This window comes from Tenrec ecaudatus, chromosome 13, assembly GCF_050624435.1.
Source record: "Tenrec ecaudatus isolate mTenEca1 chromosome 13, mTenEca1.hap1, whole genome shotgun sequence".
Lineage (NCBI taxonomy): Eukaryota > Metazoa > Chordata > Mammalia > Afrosoricida > Tenrecidae > Tenrec > Tenrec ecaudatus.
The window spans coordinates 37,314,339-37,341,788 of NC_134542.1; the positions used below are offsets into that span (position 1 = coordinate 37,314,339).

Below are 27,450 nucleotides of genomic sequence, written 5' to 3' on the forward strand. Positions count from 1 at the left end.
GCACCTAACAATAACAGCGAGAACTGCATACTTACTGTCAAGGAGTCCTGGTGGCACAGTGGGTTATGTGTTGGGCTACCAATGGCAAGGCCAGCAGTTCAAAGCTACCAGCCTCTTCTAGGGAGAAACATGAGGCTATCTACTCCCATAAAGAGTTACCGTCTCAGAAGCCCACAGGGGTTCTGTCTTGGAGGGTCACTATGTGTCAGAATTGACTCAATGGAAGTGAGTTTGACCTTTTTTTTCTTTCTGGTAATTGAACGCCCAACTCTGCTAGAGTGGCGGCACCATTTTGCATTCCCCAACTTCTTGATTCAGAGTCCAAACCTATTTCTTTTAGAATACTGTAAATACAGCTTAGAGAATATGTCTGATTTTCCTCCTCATGGTGTTCCTCAATTTCCTGAACTGTCTATAAACCAGTGATTAGATCTGTATGCTTGATTCGATTTAGATTAAATACTTTTTAAAACCCACCAAGATTATTTCATGTATGATACTGTGTCGTTTACACTGCATTGCATCAACCTCAATGAAGTCGTCGTGTGCTGGTGGACAACAGGTTTCACTGGCATGGTGATTAAAGGCCACCCAGCACAATCGCAAAATGGCCACAAACATGTATTGAGGGCCTTGGGTTAAGGGGTCATGCATACTGAAGAGCTCAAGGTGAGGATTAAGTCCTCGCTCCCAAAGAACTCTCGTGGCATTAACCCTTAATTCTAATAGCATGAGACCACTAGTCGGGATATGCCATATGGTAGCTTGGAGACAGTAATTCATTCATTCTGTCTTTGGGGAGTGTGTATGGAGTTACAAGACTTAAGTGAAAGTGACTAGTTACTTAAAAGCTCATGAGGGCCTTCTTAGGTGCAACTATTGGTCTCTCTGTATCCAGAGGAAAGAGGAGTGATGACAATAGAAACCGCATGGAAACATTTAGGACAATGGACTGATGGACACTGGCATTAGTCTTCACCACCCTGCAATCAGAATCACCAGACGGGGCCTGGCCACTGCGGTAAATTGCTGTGAAAAGGATCACATCAGAAAAAGAAAAGAAAAGGGTCACAGTAGAAGGCCCTGGATAGAGTGGCAGTGAAATGTAGAGCGAGACTCAAAATCGTTAGAAAGACCGGGCTTCCTGGTCAGACGGAGACTGGTGGGACTCCCAGCACGATGGCCCTTAGTCGCCCTTCAGCTGGAAGCGAAGTCACCCCTGTGGCTCAATTTGCAGCCTTAATAATTGACAGGGTTCTAGGGGAGCAAAAACAAGAGAGGTATGAACACACTTAGAATAATTGGGTACTTAAGATGAAAACACTTTGTCCAGGGACCAAGTTTCAACGGTCAGGAGAGTAGAACTGGAAGCAGGCCGCAGGGAGGAAGCAGGATCAGTCCTATTGCATCGAGGACACTGCAGTCAGTGAGATGAAACCACGTGGGGATGAATCGCTGAAGGGAAAACTGATGATCTACTCTGTACAACTTTACCCAACTGGCAATACAAAGTGGTTTTTGTTTGCTTTTTGTTGTTGCTGTTGTTTTTATGGAGTTGTTTCTTTATTGAGAGGGCTGGGGCGCACCAGGGAATGTCCATTTTAATCTTCCTGGGCTGGTTTTTACGTTTTTTCCTTTTTCTTAGTGCTGTTGCTCTTGCTGCCAGCAGCCGCCTCCTCGGGTCCACTGCTGGCGGCCTCCCCCTTCGCAGGGAGCTGCTTCTTTGTCTTTGGGATGCTCCTGCCCTTTGCTGCCTCTGGAGGGTCACGTGCAGGCTCCACTTTGGGGAGAAGTTTCAGTTTCTGGATCCCTGCTGACCAGCTCCTTAGATCTCTTTTTCTTGGGTTTGGGGAGAGCAGAGATAACTGGGTCTTCAAATCCACTTTCCTGTGGAACCTCCTGGGACCTCTGCTTGTTCTTCTTTTGGGGCCTTTCCTCGTTGGCCTCCTGCCTGGGGCCCGCACACTCCTCAGGAGCACTGCTGTTGTCCTGAGACGCAAGGGCAAGGGCAGCCAATCGCTTCATTTCCTTTTTCAAGCGCTTCTTCTCCAGCTTCCTAGTCATCTCAGCGGCCTCCTGCGCCTGAACCATGCCTCTTCCATCATGTCCAGATTCTTCCCAGGGGCCTCCCCAGTCTCATAGAAGGAGACTCGCTCCTCCACTTGCTCTTGAAGCGTTTCCCGAATACACTGTGGGCCCCTCAGAGGGACAAGCGACCCGAGAGGCGATGCTGCACTTGATTGTGGCCTGTGTTCTTGCAGCTGCTCGGCCATGAAGGTGGGGTGGAATATGAGTCCATATTTAGGGGTGTCTCCCCTGGTCTTCGGGGCCCTGGAAGCTTGGTCCCTTTTGCTGGGCCTGGGAATCACTCAGACTCCAGGGCTGGCCCATCACTCCCAGAGCAGAGGCCTGTTGCTTTTTTTTTTTTTTTTAATGTATGTGCAGTGGGGGGTTGATTTGAAGGTTGATCTTTGAGCTGGCCCTTGGGTGAAAGAATGATTTCAATTAGAATAGTAATAAGTGATCCGGAGGTAGCCGGGTATATATTTTGTAAGCCTTTGGTTTCCATGTTAAGGAGTGTAAATCTGTGGCTGACAGAGAGGCTCTGGCTTTTGGTTTTGCTGGTTTCGGTGGTAACCCTGTTAAAAGAGGCAGTGCAAGTGGTGGCTGACTGGAGAGAAGGTCAAACAGACCTGCGAGCGCACACTGCAGCAGTCTGTGCATGAGAGGCTACCACCTCAGTGCTATAAAGAGAATCGATTTTTTGGGGGGGAGGGGGCTTGTTTTAAAAATGTGTCTGAAGTTGTAAGCCTTTGTGGCCATCTCCAGGGCGCTCTGGGAAGGATAACGAGTGTGTTAGCGTGCTGTGTGGGTGTCTGTAAAGCCAAGTGAAGATGTAGACTGTTGGAAATACAGCATCTGGAGGTCCGGAGAGCCCAGGAGGTCAGGAGCTAATGAATGCCATTGTCAATGTTCTAGAAAGACATGGTGCAGAGTGAGGACTGAGTTCATGATGGGTTAGGCGGCAGACAGGAAAACGAACTGCATTTATCAGCATGCTGCTGAACCTGGCTGCCCATCAGCAAGGAGACAAATGACCTGGCAGGAGTTTACGTTCCAGGCACATCACGTTGGCCCTCTCCCAAAGCAGAGCCCCAGAGGGAGGCTGCGCCCAGCTCCGAGGCCTGGCCTGGCCTGGAGGCAGGTTCTGGCGGGGCTCGGGGCTCCGCGAAGGCGCAGAAGCAGGAGCGGGTTGCGGGGGGGTGGGGCTGCTAGGAAAGAGGGCGGAGCCTGCGCCTGCGCCTCCTGTCTGCGCTTGCGCGACCCCAGCTGTCGGTTAGCACAGACAGCCCAGAAGGTGCATGGAGGGATGGAGCGGTCCGAAGACGCGCAATACGATGCGCTGCTCCATTACCCACAGGAAACCACTCTATTCCAGAAGAACCTCCTTGTCACCCCGGAATCTCCGCAGAACAAAGAATGGGACCTGTTAGACCGTTCCTCCCAGAGCCAGATCAAGATGGCACAGAAGGAGAAGGGCAAGAACAAGCAGAAGGACAAGGGCAAGGACAAGAGCGGCACCGGGCACCGTCTGCTGAATGTGAGCGAGGAGGAGCGGGGGAGAGGGGCTACCTGGAGGGCCGTGAACGTGGCACTTGAAAGGATCCAGAGGGGTCCCACAGGTGCAGCTGTGAGGGAGAGCAAGCCCCTCACGGCCGGCCGTGAATTTTTACTCACAACGCCTGGGGAGGGCAGAATGAAACTGCCCTTTGGAGTTTCTGAGACTGTTTTCGGGAGTAGACGGCCTCATTTTGACCCATGGAGCAGTTGGTGGCTTCCAACCTCTGGACTTGCTGTTAGAAGTTCAAGGTCTAATTCATTAAACTCGAGCTCTTTGGTGGGGGAGAAACCGCCCCAAATCGGAAGCCAGAGACAGAGCTTACTTGTGGGACGTTGGGCAATCATTTTCTTTTTGTCAGTTTATTGTATAGCAGGCAATCATTAGTTCCTATTGACGAGTATCAGGGTGACATGAGGAACTAAACGAAATGCGATGGAAAGTGCTTAAAGCCCATTGCCCTTCTGACTCGTAGCCACACGAGAGGACCCTGTAGAACTGGCCCCATAGGATTTCTGAGGCTCCTTCCAAGCTTTGGGAGCCCTGGTGGTGCGGTGGTTACATGTGCTGCTCACTGCAAGACCAGCATTTCAAAACCACCAGCCGCTCCAAGAAAGATGGGTGTCTACTCCCAGAAAGACTTACAGTCTCAGAACCCCACAGGGGCACTTCTACTTGGTCCTATATGGTCACCACGGGCCACCATTGACTCAGTGGCAGTGAGGTTTGGGGGCTTTTTATTTTCGGGTATTAAATCTTTCAGGAAACCGACCGTTCGTTTTTCCTCGCTAGCAGTGATCAGGGGAGGAATTCTTGTAAAATGTTTCCGTAAGAAAAGCCATCGAGGACCAATCGAGTGAAGCATTGGGCTGCTAATCACCATTGTGGTGGTTCCAACCCATGAGCTGCACCAACGAAAGATGGTGGGCGAAAGATGAAGCTGTTTGTACCGGTACCGATGTGCGGTGTCAGAGACCTTAAGACGCAGTGCTGCCCTGGTGTGTACAGTCCCTCTAGGGCAATGAGGAGGTGAAGTAATTGCCATCCTATCAATTCCCACAAAGAGTGACCACATACAGGGTTTCCCATACTGTAAATCCTTATGGGAGGAGGCAGCCTCATTGTTTCTCCAGTAGCGTTTGCCCATCTTGAGAGGAGCAGCCCCGTAACTAACCCACAGGCGACCGTATAAACCCAAACCCAAACCCAAACCCAAACTCACTGCCTGCGAGCCGATTGGGACTCACAGCAACCTTGCAGGAGAGGGTAAAACTGTCCCTGTGAGTTTGTCAGACTGGAACTCGTTAAGGGAGTAGACAGCTCCATCTTTCCCCCGCAGAGCAGCTGGAAGTGTCCAACTGCTGACTTGGTGGTTAGCAGCCATTGTGCCAGCAGGGCTCCTCCAGGATTCCTGAGTACAGTGCACATCCCAGAGTCCATGACTGATCTCCCCCATTACTGGGATGTCCTGTGGATGAAGGACTGACTTTAGAAACTCGAGTGACCTTCGTTTTCATTCTGAGGTCCTTGCAGAATGAACCTGCCAGACTAAGTTTACCTCCTGCCTACAAAGTTAATCATTTCCCTTAGTTCTTATTTAAAATTGATAATGCAGGAAACTCCCGAGTTCATATTCAGTGGTACCACCAGAAGATGGAGACCTAGATGGGAATCAAGTTGAAACTCCTGTTGAAGCTGTTAGGTGACTTTGCATTCTCTATGGGCCTTGAGTTACTGGAAAATACTACATACAAGTTGTTGTCAGTGAGTCACAGTGTTGTGTTGGCTTATGTGTTGCCGTGATGCTGGAAGTGATGTCACCATTATTTCAACTAGCAGCAGGCTCATGAAAGGTGACCAGGTTTCAACACAGCTTCCGGATGAAGAATAGATTACACAGAAGGGACAGGTTATCTGCCTCTGAGTGATTAACCACTGGAAAATATGAGTAGTCGTGGGATATTTCAGATATGGTGCCAGAAGAACTTCTCAAGTCAAAGGCACCAAAAAGACTCTGAGTAGAGTCTCAGAGTTGAGTCAGCCATAACGACCTGGATGGAGAAAAGCTTTTGAAACCTAAGCCATACAACTGTTGTTTATCCACCAACCATTAAAGTTAGAGATCAAGGAACTGAAGAATCATACCAACTTCTTCCACGGAAAGTATCAAACATGCAATCAAGATGCATTGATGATTATTAGAGACTGTAATATACAGTTGAAAACAGGAAGGAACAGTCATTGGAAAATATGGCCTTGGTGATAGGAACAAAGCTGGAGATTTGCAAGACCAATGACTTCTTCATTGTAAATGTTTTTTCAACAACATAAATGGTCCCTGTACACATGAATTCCCCTAGATGTCATATGCAGGAATCATCTCTCTGGGAGGAGCTGATGGAGGCTGTTCTGTGTGAGTAGACGATGGAGACCAGGCAGGGGCCAACTCTAGAACACACACCATCAATTGCTCGCATGTAAGTTCAAATTGAAGTTGAAGAAAATTAAAATCAGCCTATGAGAGAGCCAAAATGCAACCTTGAGGCTCTCCCCCATGAACTTTGAGGACATCTCAGGAATAGATTTCACTCACTAAGCACGGATGATGGACGATCTGACGAGGTGTGGGATGGCATCAGATGGGAAAATGAAAAAGATCAGCATGGATGTCCAAAGAGAATTTGAAGCTTGCTCTTAATCGCAGAGCACCCAAAGCAAATGGAAGAAAGGGAGAAGTAAAAGAACCGAGCAGAGAACTTCAAAAGGCAGCTCTGGAAGACAAAGCAAAGTAACAAAATGCGCAAAGGCCTGGAGTTAGAAAACTGGAAAGGAAGAGCATCTCTTAAGCTAAAAGAAATAAAGAAAAAATCCAAGCCTCAGGTTGCAGTATTGAAAGATTGGCAAAATGTGGAATGACACCCAGTCACTGGACTCTAAAGAACGAATTGATTTATTTAGTCATTTGAAGAGGTAGCATATGGTCAAGAACCAAGGGTCCTGGAGGAAAAAAGCCCACGCTGCCCTGAAGACATTAGCAAAAAACAAGGCTTCAGGAGCAACCTTGAGAAGAATGGGAATTCCTGAGCATCCACTGTGCGCAGACGAAAGCTGTAATGGAGCAGGCCTTGGGACTGCGCAGGGAGTGCTGCTGGTTTAAAATTCAGGGAAAGTGTGCATCCCTGATGTGTGACTTCATCATACTTACTCAGTGTGTATGCTGAGCAAATAACCGGGCTGGTCGGCATGAGGAAGAACGGGGCATTTGGACGGGAGGAAGGCTTATGCCCAGCCTGCAAGAGGCAGAGGACACAGCCTTGACTGCTGCAAGCAAAGAGCACTGGAGGCCCTCGCTGATGAAGGCACAGGCTGCAGCCTCCAGTCTGGATTACAACTCCATGTAAAGAGAGCAAGCACCCTCACATTGCGCAATCGATACTATGATGATAAATGGAGAAAAGACTGAAGCTGTCGAGGTTCTCATCTTGGTTGGAACCAAACTCAATGCTCATGGAAGCAGCAGACCAGAAATCAAAGGACACATTACATTGGGTAAGTCTACGGCACAGGACTTTAACGTCTCGAAGAGCAGGGATGTCTCTTGGAGGACTGAAGCCAGGCCGCTTTCAATCACTGCTTATGCATGTGAAAGTAAGAATTCGATGTCAAGGATTTGGAGTAATAATACTTTCATATGCTGCCACTGGGAATATGAATTGATGTATTCTCTTTTATGACCAAGGAATCCAATTTCTAGGGATATTCCCAATAAAATACAGATACCAGTATACCGATGACATGTTACAAGGTGTTCACAGTTTTATTTTCACAATACTCATTTTTTCATTTCTATTCTGTTAAAGTCCTATGCTAAAATTTAACCAATAAATTGTCATCTTTTCCAATTTACAAGATTAGAAACTAACTGGAAGATAAGTTTTCTTACATATGTAAAAGAAAAAAAACACAAAACTATAAATAAACTGATTCCAAGTTACAGAAGGGTCACAGGGAGGAGACTCCTCTAGTTCCTAAATGCTTCCTCCTCCACTCTCCCCCCACTATCATGATTCCAATTCAACCTTACAAATCCGGCTAGACCAGAGCATGTACACTGGTACAGATAGGAACTGGAAACACAGGGAATCCAGGACAGATGATCCCTTCAGGACCAGTGCCGAGAGTGGTGATACCGGGACAGTGGAGGAAGGGTGGGGTAGAAAGGGGGAACCAATTACAAAGATCTACATATAACCTCCTCCCTGAGGGATAGCCAACAGAAAAGTGGGTAAAGGGAGACATTGGACAGTGTAAGATATGACAAAATAATAATTTATAAATTATCAAGGGTTCAGGAGGGAGGAGGGAGTGAGGGGAAAAATGAGCTGATACCAAGGGCTCAAGTAGAAAGAAAATGTTTTGAGAATGATGATGGCAACAAATGTGTTTGACACAGTAGATGTATGTATGGATTGTGATAAGAGATGTATGAGCCCCCAATAAAATTGTTAAATTAAAAAAATTGTTTCCAAGTTCTTAAAGTGTACAATCATAGGCATTTGGGGTGAACATCATATCAGTTTTACACACACGCACACACAATTGCATTAGATGGAAGCACTTCTAATCATTTTCAAAATACTCTCACCTTCACCTAAATTCATTTCCAAAGGATAGTTATTTTCCCACTCATTGTTAAAATGTCACCGACATCTTAGGACAGATGAAGACATGTGTTCTGCCAGGTTAAATACTGCTGCCCTCCATTTGTCTCCTCAAGAACGGTTAACAAGGCTGAACATCTGTCTCTGTCAAAACAAAACGCATGATACATCTTTATGTTTGCCAACTTCTGAAAACAGCTCTCCATGAATTTTTTAGACTTTCATTCATCTATTGGTAAAGCACAGCAAATGTTCAACTACTTAACACAATGTAGTTGGTCAATCCACTTGCCTGGCAAACAAAATCCTAAATACCAAGCAAACAAATAGCAGGAGGTCTCTGATCTGGGCCTCCCAGGGACAGGAATGTTCCACTCCCTTGGCCTCAGAATTTTGGCCTTGGACCTACAGGCAACTGAATGTGGCACTTGACTATCCCACATGTGGACACACCATATGCTAAATATTAATTAAGCTCACTGTCTTATTTTTAAAGAGCAAAGGCAATTTTTTATATTTCCTTCCTTTACCTGGTGTTGAAAAGTACTGCTCCATAGGCCAGTCACTGACCACCCTTGCTTCATGGGGAGAATCATTGTGCCAAAGGTTGGATGGTGAAAAGGAAAACTTTTAAAAAGCGTAGTGATCAAGCTTTTCAGCGCAGTGAGTAATCCCATGTACTTTGCTTTGTGGGATGAATGTCAAGTCCTGATGCGTCAAATCCAGTTCTCATTTTCCCATGGAGAAGGCCTTCTTCCATAGCATCTCGCGTCTTCTGACATTAGTGTTTGCTGCAGAAAATCTGTCCCGGAGACGGTCTCGAATTCAGGCGGGATAGACTCGAGGCGTATTTTGGATCACCTGGACTTGGTTGATTTTCTTCAGCTTCAACCTGAACTGACATCTGAACAGTTGGCCGTGTGCCCCTCTAAGTCGGCTTCCAAAAGAACCAAACCTATTGCCAAGGAGTTGATTCGGACTCATGATGCCCCCATGTATGTCAGAAAAAAACTGTGTTCTGTAGGGTCATAAAAATTTTTTTATTAAAAGTCATTTTATTGGGGGCTCTTACAGCTCTAAAAGCATTCCATACATCATAATTGTATCATTCATGCTTATACATATGTTGCCATCATCATTCTCAAAACATTTTCTACTTGAGCCCTTGGTATTGGGTTTTTTTTCCTTTTCTTTTTAAGATTATTAAAAAAAATAATTTTATTGGGGCTCGTACAATAATCACAATCCATCAATCCATACAATCCATCCACTGTATCAAGCACATATGCACATTGGTTGTCATCATTCTCAAAATATTTTCTTTCTACTGAGCCCTTGGTATCAGCTCCTCATTTTCCCCCTTCCCTCCCCACCCCTTCCTCCTCAGGAACCTATAGGGTCCTTAAGGGCTGCATTCTTGAAAGTAGATAGCCAGACTCTTCTTCTGCAGCACTGCTGGGTGGATTTGAACTTCCAGTGTTTCAGTTAGTAACTACGTGTAGATTGTTGGTACTACCCAGGGACCTCCAGGTAGATTAGGGTCTGGTAAAAGAGGTTCCATTTAGGTCTAACTTTTGTTCAAGAGAATGGAATGCTCTAGGTGTATTTTAAAATGGCTATTTTCCCCCTCCCCCTGAAGGGAGTTTGAGGGGTTTTTCCTCAGATCTCCACTGTGAGAACTAGGGGGGGCTCGGCCCCCTGCAGAAGGTTTTTTTTTGGTTTATATTTCAGGGTAGTCCCTGATCATCTCTAATAACTGGTCCTTGAGTCTTCCAACCAAGCTTCAGCTGTGACCTCTGCCACCTACGCTCTAGTTCTCTATAGTCACCTAACTTAGCCCTGTGACTTTATTTCTCTGGTGGGTCTAAAAAGAATCGCTGATTTTCGGGTTAGCTAGTTGCTGTTGTTTGGATGAAAATGATGGCTTCCGAGTTCTCGTTGAGAACCCTAAGTTCCTTGCAGTACCTTTTAATGGCGCTGGCTTGGTTTTCTTATTCTAGTCTATCTCTTGGACAGATTTCCAATTTAAGTGTATCCTCGGTTACGAGTTGGGTTGCTAATCACAAGGTCAGTCATTCAAACCCACCAGCCACTGTGAGGGGGAAAGACGAGGTGGTCTGTTCCCATAAAGATTTCGAGTCTTGGAAGCCCACAGGGTTGCCGTGAGTCAGATGGACTTGATGGCAGTGATTTTTATTTGTTTCAGTTCTTCCTTCAGTGGCTTGAAGTGCAGCTTCTTTAGAGTGAAGACGTTGTGGTGTGGTTAGAGAGGAGGGTGTTTTTCTAGCACCCTTAGTTTTCCTTTCTTGTGGTTTCTTTCCTTCCCCTGCTCTGTAGAGAGGGCCCACCTCTTCTCTTCTGTCACTTTGACTTCCAGCGCTGCTCTGCTTGGCTGCTCCGAGGCAGCTATCTTTGACCCTCCCCCTTCCAAGTTCCTTCTCTATGGAGACTTCTGTGAACTACAAAGATCCAGCCTTGGGTTCAGGTTTCTTCACACTTAGTTTGTTATGAATTTTGTTCCCAAAATATGTGTTGGAATGCTAACCCCTGTGGAGGTTGTCCCGTTAGGAAATAGGTTTGGGTTCTGCTAACGAGGCCAAATCAGTGCAGTGCAAACTCCTCCCTTCTGACTGACAGAGGCGTGGAGAGGAACAGACCCGCAAGCACTAATGTCAGAGATAGATGCTAGGTGCAGCTCCCCGAGGAACGTAGGGAAATCGGCATCGAAGAAGCTGAAACAGGGACATCCTCCCAGAGCTGGCACAGGGGAGCTTTCCTCCCCTAGAGTCGCTGTCTTGAATTAGGCCTTCTACCTTCTTGAAATGTGAGAAAATAACTTTGTTTCCTGCCACTGCGACACTAAGAAACTAAGACCCGGTTGAGCTCTCTCTCCTGTGTTCCTTTGTTCTTCTGAAGACTTTGTGTCCCGTAGGTTTGCAGGGGTGAGCGGAGCACCAGTGGCAACTCTGTGGGAATCTGCTTTGTGCTCACACCCCTCCCCACTCTGGCAGCGGCAGCGAGGAAGTCTGAAGTTTGTGAGAGGTCTCCTGGGGATGCTAGGCGACAAGGATCGGGTTGCAGTTGTACTTGCTGGTTTTTTAATTTTGTAAAATTTAAGGTAGCTCCCAAACAAGGGCCAGTTGTTACTCTCTCCTTATAAACGTTTAAATAAAAACAACAACATTGTGTTGTGTTTTAGGTAAAGGGTTAAACAGCAAACCAGGGTCCTACATTGATTACAAACGATTCTCTGACATTGACCACAATTTTTAGAGTGTTCTCCTGCTCTGTATTTTCATTTTGTTTCTAACTTTCCTTCTCGTCTTTGCTTTTGGCTAAATGTTGACTGTGACTTTCACTCACAGTGAAATGCTTAAGAGAGCACTTCATGGGTGATGGCGCCAATATTAATTAGGTGAAAAGTAACTTGCAGAAATGGCTTTAGTTCCAAGTTCAAAGGGCATTTTAGAGTGACAGTCACGGGAGTTTCCTCTAGTCACTATTAGTCCAGGAGGCCTAACTCCCCCCACCTCCACACTCCCCCCTCACTCAGGGATTTGAGTATCCGTCTACATCTTCCTTCCATTTTATCCTATTTCGTTCTTACAAACACTTGATGATTTCCCACCATCCGCTCCATCTCGTACCAAACTAAAGAACTCATTGCTCATACTGTAATGCACTTTTCTCTCATGATTCTCCTAATGACTTTATGTTTAATTGTATTTTTATTTTCTAAATTAAGTTACTGATTTAGTTATTGAAGTCAGGGATGATGATTTTAGTTATACTACTATCCTACTGTCTGGAATAGTACTTAGTGCTTGCGACATACGCAAGATATTTTAATGTACTAACCTTTTATCTAGTTAGGCCCTTTTCCTTCTGAAGTCATCATTTATTTGCGTTGCAGATGCTGAAGAAAACCATTAAGGGGGCCGAGAAAAAAGAAGAGGAAGTAGAACTTGAGAAGCCAGCTTTGGTGCCATTTGGGGATGTGGTAAGAATAGCTAGCTTCAAAAATCTGCACAAGTTATTTTTCATACGAATCATAACTGATGTTTAAGATTTAGTGATAAAAATGGTTTCGGAGTAGTATAGTCATGAATGTTTAATTTTTGTGAAAAACGGCATGTGACTGATAGTGATTTGCAACGCATTATTAAGTTACACAGTTTCCCTCTGAACGTACTTTGATTTACTTTGAGGAATGAGAAAAACATTCTAATCTGGTTCATAGAAATACACTTTTCTGTACTACAGATGATAATAAGACTTGGTTATATCAGAATCACTTGAGATACTTTTTAAAATGTTGATTGTTTTAGATTCCACTTAAGAGCTGCTAAAATATGATCTTTGAGTATGAGGCCTGGGAGTCAGTATTTTTACTAAACTCTTCAAACTACTGTATTTATTGACGGATTTAGAAGCTCTGAACCACAGTTTGGGAATTGATTTCCACTTGCAGAGACATTGAACTATTCATATGGCTCTTGTAGCCAAAGTCTCTAACTCCCACCAAACCACCTTTCCCTGTATGGGCTCTGGTAAGAAAGTAGGAGGAAATACTGATAGGATTTGCCTGTGAGTAATTGCAAATGGGATTCCCTGGAGCGGCATCCTGCTGCATCTAAAATGAGCTACCTGAGAAGCAGGAAGGAGGGATCTCATTACCACCAAGAGCCAGGAGTGGAGCATGTCCTCTGGACCCCAGGGCCCTGCACACCGAAACTCCTAGATCTAGATGACAGCTATGTCCTCAGGAGCAGCAACCGAACCAGGATCCAGAACATGGAACAGAGTGACGGACTTACCAATCCACGGAGCACATTCAGAGGAATGCTTTTGTGCAGGAGACTGGCTTGTGGAGTGGGTGCCTCTGGGTACTTAATTGGGGGAAAACTTGGACTTGCTGACCCGTGGAGCTTGAGCTAAATGTCCTCAGGTTGAGGCTTACAGCAGACAGGTGTGCCCCTTTGGGCACTTAATAGCAGACCCACAACCTTGTTACTTGTTCTGGTAAACAACTACCAGAGCACTGAGCATTTCTCACTAGCATTACAACTTGTTAATGTCCTTAATAAGCCCTTTAGTCATGAATTTTGTCTGTATATTTCTGTGTAGTCATTGCAATGGAGATCAGAACCCAGAGTAATCAAGTAGATAAGTAAAATAGTGAACACTAATTAAGTCCATCAAAACAACAGCAACGACATGAATCCAGAAACAGTGATACGCTCATCACTCATGTGCACACACACACACACACACACACAGGGAGAGACTGAGACCCCCCCAAATCTTTTATTCTGTTTTGGGTCCTTCAGGGTGTAGGACATCGATATGTACTTAGAAATGCCAGTGATGGTACCTTAAGTTTATTTATTTATCTGCTATTTATTTATTTTAAATAATTTTATTGGGAGCTCATATAATTCTTATCACAATCCATACAGACATCCATTGTGTCAAGCACATTTGAACATTTGTCTCCATCGTCATTCTCAAAACATTTGCTTTCTACTTGAGCCCTTAATATCAGCTCTTCATTTTCCCACTCCCTTTCCACTCCCCACTCCTTCATGAACCCTTGGTAATTTATAAATTATTATTATTTTGTTATTTTCTCAACACAACATATCATAGTAAAACTCTCCAATTTCAAGGAAAAGGAGAGAATCCTGAGAGCAGCTGGGGGTGGGTTGGGTGGGGGGAGCCACCTACAAAGGAACACCATTAAGAATAAGCTCAGATGTCTCAGCAGCAACTATGTAGGTTAGAAGACAATAGAATGACATATATAAAATGCTGAAAGAAGAAGACTGGCCAACATAGAGTCTTCTATCCAGCCTGCCTGTCGAGTATGAGGGAGAAATAAGGGCATTCCCATAAAAGGAGGAATTAAAGGGATTTGTAAAGCAAGATCAGCATTACAAAAAAAACAATACAGAGAACACGTTGGACAGAAAATCAACAACAGACAAACGTGAGCGACAACAGCCAGAAATCAATACGCTGAACTGGTGCTCAAACAGCACAGAAATATATGAATTAAGAAACCAAACCAGATTAGATGATGCATGCTATCTTAACGTGGCCGGACTACAGCAGGTCACGACCCTATGTCATCCTTATTTTACAAGAAATAAAAGGAGAGAGAAGTAAGCAGAGAGAGAGGGGGACTTACTGCCACCAAGAAACAGGAGCTGCGAATGGAGTAAATCCTTGGACCTTGGGATCCTGTGCTGAGCACTTGGATATTCCAGGGAAGATGGTTGCGGAGATCCTTGGAGATCTCCAAGGAATGCTGGGCACGCAGAGGTTTGAAGGAAACAGGGGCTTTTGTCCAGAGCTAACACAGAAAGCTTTCTCCTGGACTGTTACCCTGCATTTAGACGGAGAGCTTGCTAAACTGAGAGCCAACTTTCTGTTTGTTAAGGCCATTCCATGTGGAGTTTCTTTTCTAGCAGTAGTAGATCTCGAAAAGTTCAGTACTAAATAACTTGAAAAGTTGCGCGAACAGAACAAGGGAATTGCGTGGTTTAAGGTGAGAAAAGGTGTGCATTAGGGTTGTATCTTCTCCGCATCCTTACTCAATCTGCATGCTGAGCAAATCACCAGAGAAGCTGGATATATGAAGAAAAATGCATCAGGATTGGAGGAAGGCTTATTAACAACCTGTGATATGCAGATGATATAATTTTGCTGGCTGAAGTTGAGGGGGGCCTGAAGCACTTGCTGATGAAGATCAAGGATTGCCGCCTTTAGTGTGGATTGAATTCATTGTAAAGAAGACCAAAATCCTCTCAACTGGACCTAAAGGTAAGGTCATGCTGAATGGCAAAAAGGTTGGCGTTGTCAAGGATTTTCTCTTGCATGGGTCCACATCCACACCCACGGCAGTAGCAGCCGAGAGCTCTCAGGGCAAGTTGCACCAGGTCCATCTGCTGCACAGACCTTTTTCGAGCATTGAAGAGCAAGCATGTGACTTTGAGGACTAAGGTGCACTGATGCAAGCCATGGAACTTTCCATTTCCTCTGAAGCATATGAAAGCTGGACATTCAATAAGAAAGACCAAAGGAGAATCTAGGCATTTGAATTGTGGTGCTGGAGAAGAAGGTTGAGAGTCAGGCCATGGAATGACAAACCGATCTGTCTTGGAAGAAGTATGTCCAGAGTGCTCCTTAGAGGCCAAGACTTAGTCTAACCTGAATGGGTCATATGGTCAGGAGACATTCGTCCCTGGAGAAGGACATCATGCTTGATAAAGTGGAGGAGCAGCAAAACAGAGGAAGGCCCTCCGTGAAACGGATGGACAGGGTGGTTGCAACAATGGGCTCAGGCACAAGAATAATGATGATAAGGATGGGGCAGGGTTTCGTTCTCTTGTGCATGGGGCCACTACGGATTGGAACCAACTCAATGGCGCGTAAGCGCAACAGCAATCTGAGAGAATAAATGTTTGTTTAGGCCATGGAATTGTAGTGTTTCTTCTACAGCAGGGCTGGATGATTTGAAAAGGTGTCAGCTTTGAGTGTGAGCCAGAGCGAGAGAAGTCTCCAGAAGGAGTTTGGGACACAATGCAAGCTGCTCGGCCTCTCGGGCTACATGCTCCGCTGATCTAAGGGTTCCTGCAGTGTCCCTCCAAAATGCTGCGTGGAGTCGTTAGCAGGCTTCTCTCAGTGCAGACCATTCGAATTTTGGAGCAAAGTCCTGCCACGCTCTTTAGAGCACTACTTTCTTTTTGAGAAGCCGTTTGTGGCTTGTAATGGGCCTTCCTAGAGACTGGGAGCCTAGCTACGGGCAACTAGGTCACGCGGTGGCCTGAGCAACTCCTCACAAACTGTATGTTCTCTGATCCGTGGAGTCATAAAGTTGGACATTCCCAGCAGCACTCTCTTATTAACCAGTAGTGATATGTACAAGACCAAGTTCAAGCAGGACTTGAAGTTCATGAGTAAGTGGCCCAAATGCTCATATCTTTACTCCTGTTACATTGCTTTCCTTCCTACAGCCTGCACCTACCATGGGGAGTTTCTTGGGATTTGCTGACTGAGGAAGAGAAAGCTCATGGCTGGCTGCAGATGGTTCTGCGAAATAGGCAAGAGGCACTCAAAAGTGGCCAGCACCACGGGCACTGTGTATCATTGTGAAGGGAAATCCTCCCAAAGGGCAGAACAGTGCACCTGGTTGGTCTCTCCTTCCTGGAAGGAGAGATGACCAGATGGAGGACTGTCTACTGATTAAGGATGGACTGTAGTCAATAGTTTGGTTGGATGGTCAGGGACCTAGAAGGTACATGAATAGGAAAGTTTGTGACAAGGAGTTATGGCTAGACCTCTCTGCATGGGTCAAAGACATGCAGATATTTGCGTGTCACATGGTCACTCATTAAAGGGTTACCTTAGCAGAGGTAGATTTGAACAATCAAGTGAGTTGGATTTCATGTTCTATGGGTACCAGTCAGCCTTTCTCTCCCAGCCATGCCTGTCAGTACACCATTGGTTCATGGGCAAAATTGCTATGGTGGTCGAGAGGAAGGTTGTGCATGGGCTTAGCAACATGAACTTTTACTTACTAAGGCTGACTTGACTACAGCCACTGCTGAATATCCAATCTGCCGGCTGCATCCTGGATATCCAGGAGTCCTGCATATGGTGCCATTCCTAGAGGCAATCACCCAGCAATCTGGTCACAGATTTATTACACTTCCGTCATGGAAAAGGCAGCATTGTATTCTTACTGGAATAGACGTTCACTCTGGATAGAAATTTACCTTCCTGTACATAATGCTTCTGCCCAAACTACCATCTGTGGACTTCAAGAATGCCTTATCTAACATCATGGATCCCTGCACAGCATCACCTCGGATCAAGGAACCCACTTTATGGTAAGCGAGGTGTGGCAATGAGTCAAACTCGTGGAATTGACAGGTGTTACCATGTTCCCCATCATCCTGCTGCAAATGGCCTGTTACAACAACGGAATGGCATTCTAAACACAATCATAGTGCCAGCTGGGTGGCAACTCTTTGCAGAGTTTGGATAATGTTCTCCAGGAGTTTGTATATGCTCTAAGCTAGCATCCAAATAATATGGTGCCATCTTTCCCATAACCACAATTCATGGTCCCAGGAATCACGGGGTAGAGATGCCAGTGGCACCACTTCCTATTACGCCTAGTGACCTACTTGCAAAACTTTTGTTCCCTGACCTTACAACCTTAATTTTAGCAGGTCTATAGGTCATTGTTCCAAATGGAGTCCACTGGACTAGAAATTAAGAATGCCCTACAACCATTTTCAGCCCCTCATGTCTCTGGTCAAGAAGAGAGCTATATTGACTGGTCTGATTAACATGGACTACCAAGTGGAAATGAGATTGATGTTGCATAAAAATTGTTTGAAAATGAGTTGATATCAAGGGCTCATGTAGAAAGACAACGTTTTGAGAATGATGATGGCTACAAATGTGCTTGACAGGATGTATGTATGTATGTGGATTGCTATAAGAATGGTACGAGAGCCCAATAAAATGATTTTTTAAATGTTTGGAATATTGAATTTGCCAGCTTCTGCAGCCTTTTAAGCCAGCAGCCTGTCATCTGACCTGCCAATTTTGAGTTCATCAGCCTCTGCAACCATGTAAGTCAGGAGAAGCCTTCAGCCTGACGCCTGACCCACAGAGTTGAGACTTACCAGTCTCTACAACTGTGTGAGCTACTATATCTTTGAGATAAATACCTCTCTACAGTTACATATTCAAGTGGACTCCCAAAAGTTCACGGAGAATGTTCATTGTCCTTTAATTGTGATTTTTTTCCACGAGTTTTCTGATCTCCCCCCTCCCCCATGTGAGTGTGTACGCCCACACAAACTTCACTGGTTTTGCTTCTCTCGAGCACCTAGCCTAAGGCAACTTTTAGGTCTGAATCTAACTGTAGAAAAAAGTTTTGGGGAATCAGTTTTGGTCTCAAGTTACATACAGGACTGTGTTTCCACAGCCATGTCTGTAACCCAGGCTTTTGAATCGGGTCCAGAACACTAGTCATGTGGCACCTCCACATGAACCAAGAGGCGGTCGTCCAAACAGAACATGGCTTAAATCAGGAAAGCTGCCTGTTAGGCTTGATCCTTTCACCACACTACTCACTCTGTATGCTAAGCAAATAATCAGAGAAGCCAGATTGAATGAACACGACTGTGGTATGAAGACTGGACGAAGGCTTATTAACAGCCTGCAATATGCAGATGTCACAGCCTTTCCTGATGAAAGTGAGGACTGGAAGCTGATGAAGATCAAGGATTTCAGCCTCCAGTGACGATTACAACTCAATCAAAAGAAAGCCCAAATCTTCCCCAAACCCATCCTTGCATGATAAGTGGATGATTTTGCTTGAAGCCACACTCACTGTTCATGGAAGTAGCAGTCAATAAGGCAGATAACATAATGCATCAGGCCAATCTGCTGCACACGAATTCTTTTCGGTATTGAAGAACAAGGGAGCCACTTCAAAGGCTAAAGTGAACTTGACCTGAGAATGCTCCTTGGAAGGGAGTACGGCGAGACTTCATCTCCCATGCTCTGTATCTGTCACGAGGAGGCAGCCATCCCTGGAAAAGTGGTGGGCCTCTAAAGGAGGCAATCAGTACCGTGGGCTCAACACTGGCTCAAATGTAACAAGGAGGTGCGGACAGTGCAGGACGAGGCCGGGCTCCGTCTGTTGTGCTCAGGGTCGCTATGAGTTAGAACTGACTGGGCAGCACCTACAGTACTCTTGAATATGACTTCCTTATCTTTTAAGAACTGATATTTTGAAGAATATTTGGATTTCAAATATGTTTACTAACTTTGGAGAGTTGTTGGTTTCCTTATTTGAATGATATATTGCCAGATATTAAATAGCTCCCCTTAAAACTCAGCTGGAAAATTTTGAGAAGGATGCTTGGCACGGGATTGATAGACCCTTTCAATTTATAAATCCCGTTATACTCTCTCTATCTTAAAGTTCTGGGATTCGTCCTGAAGGATTTGCTTGGTGTTTCCCTGTGTAGACCATCATGACGTCATTACAGCCTGCTCCTGTTTCTGGAGGTCACATGGTATCTTCAGTTTACAAAAGTGAAAAACAAACAAACAAACCTCTGAATGCTGCAATTGGAGGCAACCCACTTTAGTAAGGAACAGCTTTCTGGCTGGGATCCTGCAGGTGTCAGACGGTTCGGGGTAAAGGTGTTGACAGAGCCTTTGCTTTGAGTCTGAAGCGGGGCCTCTCCAAAACTGTGTCCACATGTGTTATCTGTAGTCTGTGAGTGGTCACTGTTCGATGTTTGCATGTTAGATTTTTTTCTTTGTTGAATAGCGTATGTTGGTCTCGTAAAAGATGCTGATCTGTTATTTGAAGGCATAACAGATTGTGAACATAAAAGAACGTTTAGGATAGTTGCTCACGGCTTTATGCTGAAACACTTGACGGGGGGGGGCTGTAATTAATTATGTGATTAATTAGTATTTTATCTCAGTACGATACTTTAGCGAAATATGTCACACAACGTTTTAGAGGCAGATGGATGCTTGGATCTCTGCTTTCTATGCACTAGATACTTCTCATGATAAAAAATATTTCTGAACAGAAAAATCAGCCCCAAAGTGGCAAGCCACACCTCTCTGTTCCAGCTTCTGTTCAGCAGCCCACTTAAAGAAAACACACAAGAATATCGTGTTTGGGTTCAGGAGTGTGTGCTACTGCCTTCGAAAGTGGAAAGTGAGAACTTTCCTCGACCTCTCGACCTCTCGACCCCTAGAAATCCACCACTAAACATTCTTCTGAGCATTGCATCATTCGGTTCAAGGTATCCTTGGTCCCACATTCCCCACTACCGTTCTTTTCATATGAATTCTCTAAAGAGAGTTACATTTAAAAATATTACTTGGCTCGCCTTTGCTTTACAATGCTTAATATAGGGTTGCCACTATTTTTACTTTTTTACTGTTTTTGGTGGGGTACAACCACTGCCCTATTTCCAAAGCTTGACATCACCCCATACAGAAACTCTATACCCATTACAAATAACTCTTCAGTTCCAATGTCTCCTTTTACTTCACTTAAAAACAAATAAGTAAATCTTAAAAGATAGAGCATGATCATATATTTGGCCAACACTGTATTAGTAATTAATTAATCCTCTACTCATTTTGTATTTGATTTTATGATTAAGGCACAATTTTCTTTAATATTTGGAAGCACCTCTTACAAGAAGAAGTGATTAATACTTCACAGCCTCTGGCATATGATTGTTCAAGGAATGCCGAATGAATAAAGTAGCTTCAGGAGATTAGATACAAGGGTTTATCTGAAACTCCCCATTTGATCAATTCTCAAATAATATAAAGACAATACAAAGACTGGTGATGGCCCAATTTGATAATGAACTATTTTGTTATTTTGTATTCTTGTTAATGTTAGGTTAACTTCACACAAATCCTGCCTATGATTTTTTCTTTGATCTCTGCTTTTGAATGCTTTCCATATAAAGTAGAGTTTTCGTCTTTGAAATCTCGTTCTACGTAGAATGAAACTGACCCTCAGTTGACCGTTCAGTGTATTCACTCTCTGTGTTTTCATTTTGGTTGTTTTAGGTTGGCTGCCTGGCTGTTCATATAAAGAGTTGCAGAAATTTTTCATCCCAGAGTATCCTTCCTGCTGATTTACGAACCGCAGGCTGGTCAGACAGCACTGTCCCGTTGCCTACGGCTGTTACAAACCACTCCAAAACGTAGAGGCTTAACATGTTATCCATTTTCTAACAATATTTGACTTGCATGTTGTCACAGCTGGGACTGTAGTCATCTGGCAATTCAAGTGGGTTGCAACACCTATTGATTCATGTGTCAGGTGCTCTGATGGGGCGCCTGAGAGGCTGCTCTCAGCTGGGGTGCTAGAAGGGTTGGCACTTTTACCCTGTGTGCAGTAACAAGGATTTTTATTAGTAATATTATTTGGGGGGGTGTGCAAGATAAAGAAAGGTTAATTCTTATTTTAGAAAGCAACATTACTCTATTACTGGAGTCGTTGCCATCCCCATACATTCTGCACCTTCAGTGTGTTCCCTTTCACCGCTCCTAGTGCTGGCCACTCCCATTGCATTCATTTTTTATTTTTTTAAATTTTTTGCTCCCATTGCATTCTTTTGGTCAAAGTGACCACAGGGCCAGTCCAGATTCAAGGGCAGGAGAAATAAACACTTTCTGATGTGGAGAGTGACAAAAGATTTCCAGCCTTCTGTAATCCACCCCAGTCACCAGATAGGCTAAACAAACCAAACCAACTCAAGCTCACTGAAATCAAGTTGATTCTAACTCATAGTGAGCCAACAGGGTAGAGTAGAACTGGCTCCGTGGGCTTCCAAGGCTGTAAAGCTTTATGGGAGCGGACAGCCCATCGTTTTCCCTTGGAGTGGCTGATGGGTTTGATATGATGACATGTTGGTGTAACAGCCCAACATGCAACCCGCGAGGTCACTCTATACAGGAGTCTTTATAAGTTAAAGGCATGGTATATATCCTTTGGATGACGATCATAATTTATTTATAAGCAACAGTTGTGCTTTTCTTAGACATTTAAAAACAGATTTAATTTGGTGGTTTGAAATAAACAGGATGCTTGTTAGATTTTTTTTAAAAGCTAGGCTCAGTTTGGGTCCTTTTATTTTCCGTATAGAGATAATTATCAGAGTTCTAGAAAAAGAGAATTATTGAAGATCCTGACTCAATCTTGGAATCACGATTGCTTGAAGGCCTGGGATGCTAGGAAAAGAATAGCACCACACACCAAATGCTCCGCGTTAAAGAGTAAATGAGAAGAAAGCGGAATGCATTCCCTTAAATCCTGTTGTCTCTAATTAAAAAACAAAATATTCTCAGGTGACATACTTCTGACTTTTAAATTATTTATGTAATTTTATTAGGAAAAATCCAACTACATATTGCAAATGTTTCGTCTCTTTAAAATCGATAGATACAAAGTTTCTCAAAGTCAGTATGAAAATGTGAGGCTAGTGCTCACTTTGGACCGATGCAGAGAAGATTAGCATGGCCTCTGCGCAAGGATGACACGCAAATCCGTGAAGCCTTCCATATTTTTATAAAATACTATGAAAATACCAATAGTCAATAAGAAAAAGAAAATGTGAGGCTAAAAATAGAAGTGATCCAGGGACCACCTGCTTCTCTTACTTTGTTCTGTTGTTTAATTTGCTTTGCAATTTGCTTCGATGGCTACTCAACTTATTCTTAGGTTCTGGAATACATTATTTAGTGGATTAATTTTGTAATGTCTAATGCTCATTTACACCAAGACTTGCTTCCTGAATATCATTTATTTCCAGTCCTTTCAAGACTATACTACACTAACTTGTTCATCCGCCTCACTATCAGCAATGTGGTGAAACTTACAAGAATGTGTACTTTTCTATCCCAAGGTGAAAAAAACATAACTGCAAAATTTGATGACGTGAAATATTTTTCTGTACAGGTAATGTTTAATGCTCTCTCTGTAAGCATCTTTATAGTATCATATACCCTACACTAATTACATCAGTTATTTTGTTTCTTTCAGTGGGTAGGAATGTAAAACAGTATCTTTGTGTTGGTGTTTTACAGATTCTAGTCACATACTATGGGCTACGTGAATAAATATTCACTATAACATGCATAATCTTAATGGACTTCTTCCCTGAGATGGTTCCATTGATGGTCTTCAGTCTTTATTACACAATGTATTTTTCTTTAAATATTCTTTCCTCCCATCTAACCATCTCTATCCTCCATCTTCCATCCTTTCCTTTTATCTCCTCTGCCTTTCTTCCTCTCCTCTCCTGGGCCCACCCTAATATAGACCACCCCCCACCCCTACTCTCTCTCATGCTCTCGCTCTCAATGGAATATGCATAAACACAACATGTACACATAGAGAGTACATGTTTGGTTAACATTTCTGATATACAAAGACTTTTATTTACCAATGTGATAACCCAATCCATTGCTATTGATTATTATGTAGGATTTATGGGACTATAAATTTTCATGGGAGCAGATAGTCTCATCTTGCTCTAGTAGAGCAGTCAGTGGGTTTGAACCAGCGACCTTGCAGTTAGCAAGTCAATGCTTACCTAACAGCACCACCAGAGCCCAATGTGATGTTATATTGATGATTAAAGGAAAATTGAAAAAGTGTATTTTTAATGTTTTTAATTTAAAATTTTTAACTTTACATTGTGAACTGGATGAAGGTTTACAAAGAACGTTTGTTTTCCATTGAACAATTCCTGCACATTTTGTTTCATGCCACTGTGTGCAGTCCCCACCCAGTACCATCCGTGGTCCCTCATCCTTCCTCCTCCTTTCCTCCCCTTCTGATCTTCATCCTGGGGACACGCTGCCCTTTGGGTCTCTCATGGTTGTGTATTCTGGGGTGTGGGTGCCTCCCTGGTGTTGTTGTTCTCTCTTGTCTATTGTTTGGCTAGAAATTAAGCCACAGGGGTGAGTTCAATTCCTAGCTAGAAAGGTAACTAAAGACCATATAGTCTGTGTAGGTAGCAAATTGTTTTTTTTTAATTTATAGTTTTGGGTTTTGTTCCTCGTTTTCCTCCCTGCTACCCAGAGCCCTCTCGGGTAATCCATTTTACAGCTGCTAGTGGTGCAGTCGGGTACCCGTGAGTTCTTCAGGTCTGAGGTTTGTGCGGCTGGAAGTTCTACTGGCCCACGAGTCCCTGGACTAATTTCCCCATGTTCTGATGTTCTTCGCTCTTCTTTGCTCTGAGTGGGGGAAAGCCACGAGTTGCACTTTAGACGGCTGCTCACAAGTCCCTGCTTGCCAAAGCAGGATTTAGAATATTTTATTTGTGGGCTTTGTTATGTCAGTTGATCTTGGTGTCCCCTGAGACTGTGATCTTGAGCCCCAGGTCCAGAGTCAGATGCTCAAGGTGTCCAAGGGGTCTTCATAACTGTACTGCCTGTATGTTATACCCTATTTGCATCACAGGTAAATACATGCTTGTGCGTAAATAGTATCATCTGTCAAACCTGAATGTATTCATAGACAGAGACTCATTCTTGTTCTGACACCTGTTAAACTTGCATCTCCATCAATGCATTATTGTGACTGTAGAAATCGCTATAGAATCGTATTTACCCCTGTTGCCTTCAAATCTTGTACTTCTCCCAATGTCTTCCTTTGCCTTCATCACTTTGCTTTGTTTTGTTTTAAATCATTTAATTGCCTTCATCACTTTTTGCTGACCTCTGTCTTCATAAGATTTTTCAACAGTTTTATCAACATACAACTCACACACCATGCAATTTAATGGTTTAAATACATTAAAGACTTACGCAATCATCGCCACAGCTTGAGAATATTTTCCTTATTCTTCTACTCATTATTATTAGCTCTCCATCCCCCCAACCTTCCCTGCCATAGCCCTAAGAAAGTATTAATCTGGTTACTGTCTCTATAGATTTACCTATCCTGGACTTCATGTAAAGAAAAACACACTACACCTGAACAACAACAACAAAGTAAAACAGAGAAAAACCTCAATTGAAAAAAGCAGACAATAATAAAAACTAGAATGGGCTGACCTCTGTTTTATATTGCCTTCCCCTTCACCCAGGTTGACCCATGTCATGAGGTGTTTTTACATTCCTTACATGCTTTCCCATTGTATAGGATGCCCTTGTATGCATGTTCCATGGCTTATCCATTTTTCTATTGATGGTAATTAGGTTGTTTCCATATTTTGTCTGTTGTGAATAGTGCTGCAGTGAATATATATATATTTGTGTCATGCTCCAGATTTTCTAGAATTTATACCTAGTAGTAGACTCGGTGGATCATATGGTATTTCTGTTTCCCCCTCTGTAAGTCCACACTATATCCCCCTTTCGTAGTGGTTGGTCCATTTTACAGTCCCATCAACAGCATCTGATGGCTCTAGTTTGTCTACACCCTCCTTGCCAGCTGGGTTTTGTGTATTTTTAAAATACACTTGAGGGTGAGGTGACACCTCATTGTTTTTATGACCATCTCTCCAATGACTCCAGTATTTTCTCATGTAATTGTTGGCTACCTAGATGCCTTCTTTGTTGACGTGTCTGTTCCTGCCCTCTGCCCATCTCTTTTAGTTGAATTTTTTGCATTTTAGTTGTTGAGGGTTTGAAGTTTTCTATAAATTTTAGAAATTATTCCTTTGTCCGATGTGCCTTTGCTATATTTTTGGCCCCAGTCTGTGGGTTCTCTTTTACTTTTTTGCTGAACTAAAAGAACAACAACAAAACAAACAAAACCTTTTTATTGTGAATTATCTGAGTGTTTTATTGTGAATTATATGAGTAGATCAATAGTTTCACATTCAAGAAGCTGTACATATTTTGTTTCAACTTATCCCTCCCAATCTTATTGTCTCTCTCTTTATTTGCTCTCTCTGTGCCCCCTGTTTCCATTCCTCCTCCTTTCTTAAGAACCCTGTGGTTGGGTAAATCTGCTGTTAAGGGCTGATTATCTTCCACAGACAGGAGTTTGGTTCTAGAGCCAAGGGGTGACTAGACTCCCAGCTACCTCTGTCAGATGTGTAAACTTGGGCTCTTCTATGATTTATTAATTTTGTTCCACGTTTTCCCCCTCCTACTCTCTCCAGCAATGTGCTCGGTGGAGTTTTTAATATGCCCGAGTGTCTAGTTTTTCGGAGTCCCATTCACTTAGTTTGTCTTCAGCTCTTGGTATATTTGCAGTTATGCTCAATAGTGTATCTATACTACTTGTTAATACTTTTAAGTTCACCTGTGTTTTCATTAGTGGTCTTTATAAGTTCGGATTACAAATCAATGTAAAGAAGACCAAAACCCTCACAAATGGACCAATAGGTAACGTCACAACAGAGAAAAGGTTGACGTTGTCAAGTATTACTTATTGCTTAGATCCACAACTAGTGATCACAGAAGCAGCAGCCAAGAGACCACAAGATGCATTGTGTTGGGTAAATCTTGCACAAGACTTGTTGAAAGTGTTGAAAAGCAACGATGTTTCTTTGAGGACTAAGGTGCGCCTGGCTCTAGCCATGGTATTTTCAATTACTTTATATGCATGTGAAATTGGAGATTGGGTAAGGAAGACCAAGGAAGAATTAATGTGATAGAATTCTTGAAAATACCATGGATTGCTAAATCTATCTTGGAAGAAGTATGGCCAGAGGGCCTTTTGGAAGCAAGGATGACAAGACTTTGTCTCCCCTATTTTGGGTATATTGTCAGGAGAGACCAGTCCTGGAAAAGTGCATCAGACTTAGTAAAGTAGAGGAGATGGACTGACACAGTGGCTGCAACAATGGGCTCAAGCATAGAGACATAGAACCCAGGACTGGGCAGTGCTTTGTTGTGTGTGGCAACGGACATTGTGGCATCTAACAAGAACTATTCCAATTCTTTATGATTGTCATTTGCTTGATTTTTTTTCACCCTTTGAATTTTAGTCTATTTTTCCTTTGTTTCTAAGGTGGATCTCTTGTAGACAGCGTACCCGATGGGTCTTGGTTTTTTTTTTTTTTAATCCATTCCACAACTTTCTGTTTTAGTTGGTGTATTTTAATTCATTTAGATTCACTCTAATTATTTATAAGTATGGTTTTATTGCTGTCATTTGCTACTTTATGGGTGTGTGGTTCTCCTGGTTTCTTTGTTCCATATAAGTTTTTTGGCTGAGATAATCTTTGTCATCATTCCCTTTATTGTTGTTTTTGTATTTAGTAAATCTTTATAATTTTTCTCTTTTTTATCTTGATGAAAAAGTTTGCTACTTTGCTTTGAGATTACCAGATAATTTTTTATTTCCTCCCAAGTTGGAAAAGTTCTCTTCTATCTTGAACTCTAGTTGAATTTGGCTCCATTTTGAAGTTCTACAACTCCACTTTATTTTCTCTTTTCATTTTGCAATTATCTTCTTTGCAAATTGATATATCTGGTTCCCTATTTTCATTCTTGTAGGTTTACTTTATTTCAGATACTTCTATATCTGGTTTGATTTCTGGGTGGTATAATCTGTATGTTAATCTCAGTTTGTTGTCTGCCATGGTTGGTTCTCTGTCTGAAGAACTCCTTTTAGCATTTCTTACAAGG

General features: G+C 43.3%; 1 protein-coding gene and 1 non-coding gene across 2 annotated transcripts in view; both read left to right on the forward strand.

The window, feature by feature from the left end:
• Positions 1-3,365: 3,365 nt before the first annotated feature.
• Positions 3,366-27,450, forward strand: part of CATSPERT (catsper channel auxiliary subunit tau) — a 100,988-nt gene continuing 76,903 nt past the window's right edge. Inside the window, exons 1-4 of the mRNA XM_075529069.1 lie at positions 3,366-3,601; positions 12,194-12,280; positions 20,923-20,974; positions 22,671-22,816. Coding sequence (XP_075385184.1) covers positions 3,371-3,601; positions 12,194-12,280; positions 20,923-20,974; positions 22,671-22,816 — 516 coding nt within the window. The 5' untranslated portion in view covers positions 3,366-3,370. The remainder of the gene's footprint in view (positions 3,602-12,193; positions 12,281-20,922; positions 20,975-22,670; positions 22,817-27,450) is intronic.
• Positions 22,318-22,426, forward strand: LOC142425116 (U6 spliceosomal RNA). Its single transcript, XR_012779490.1, has one exon. It is a non-coding gene; the product is annotated as a U6 spliceosomal RNA (small nuclear RNA).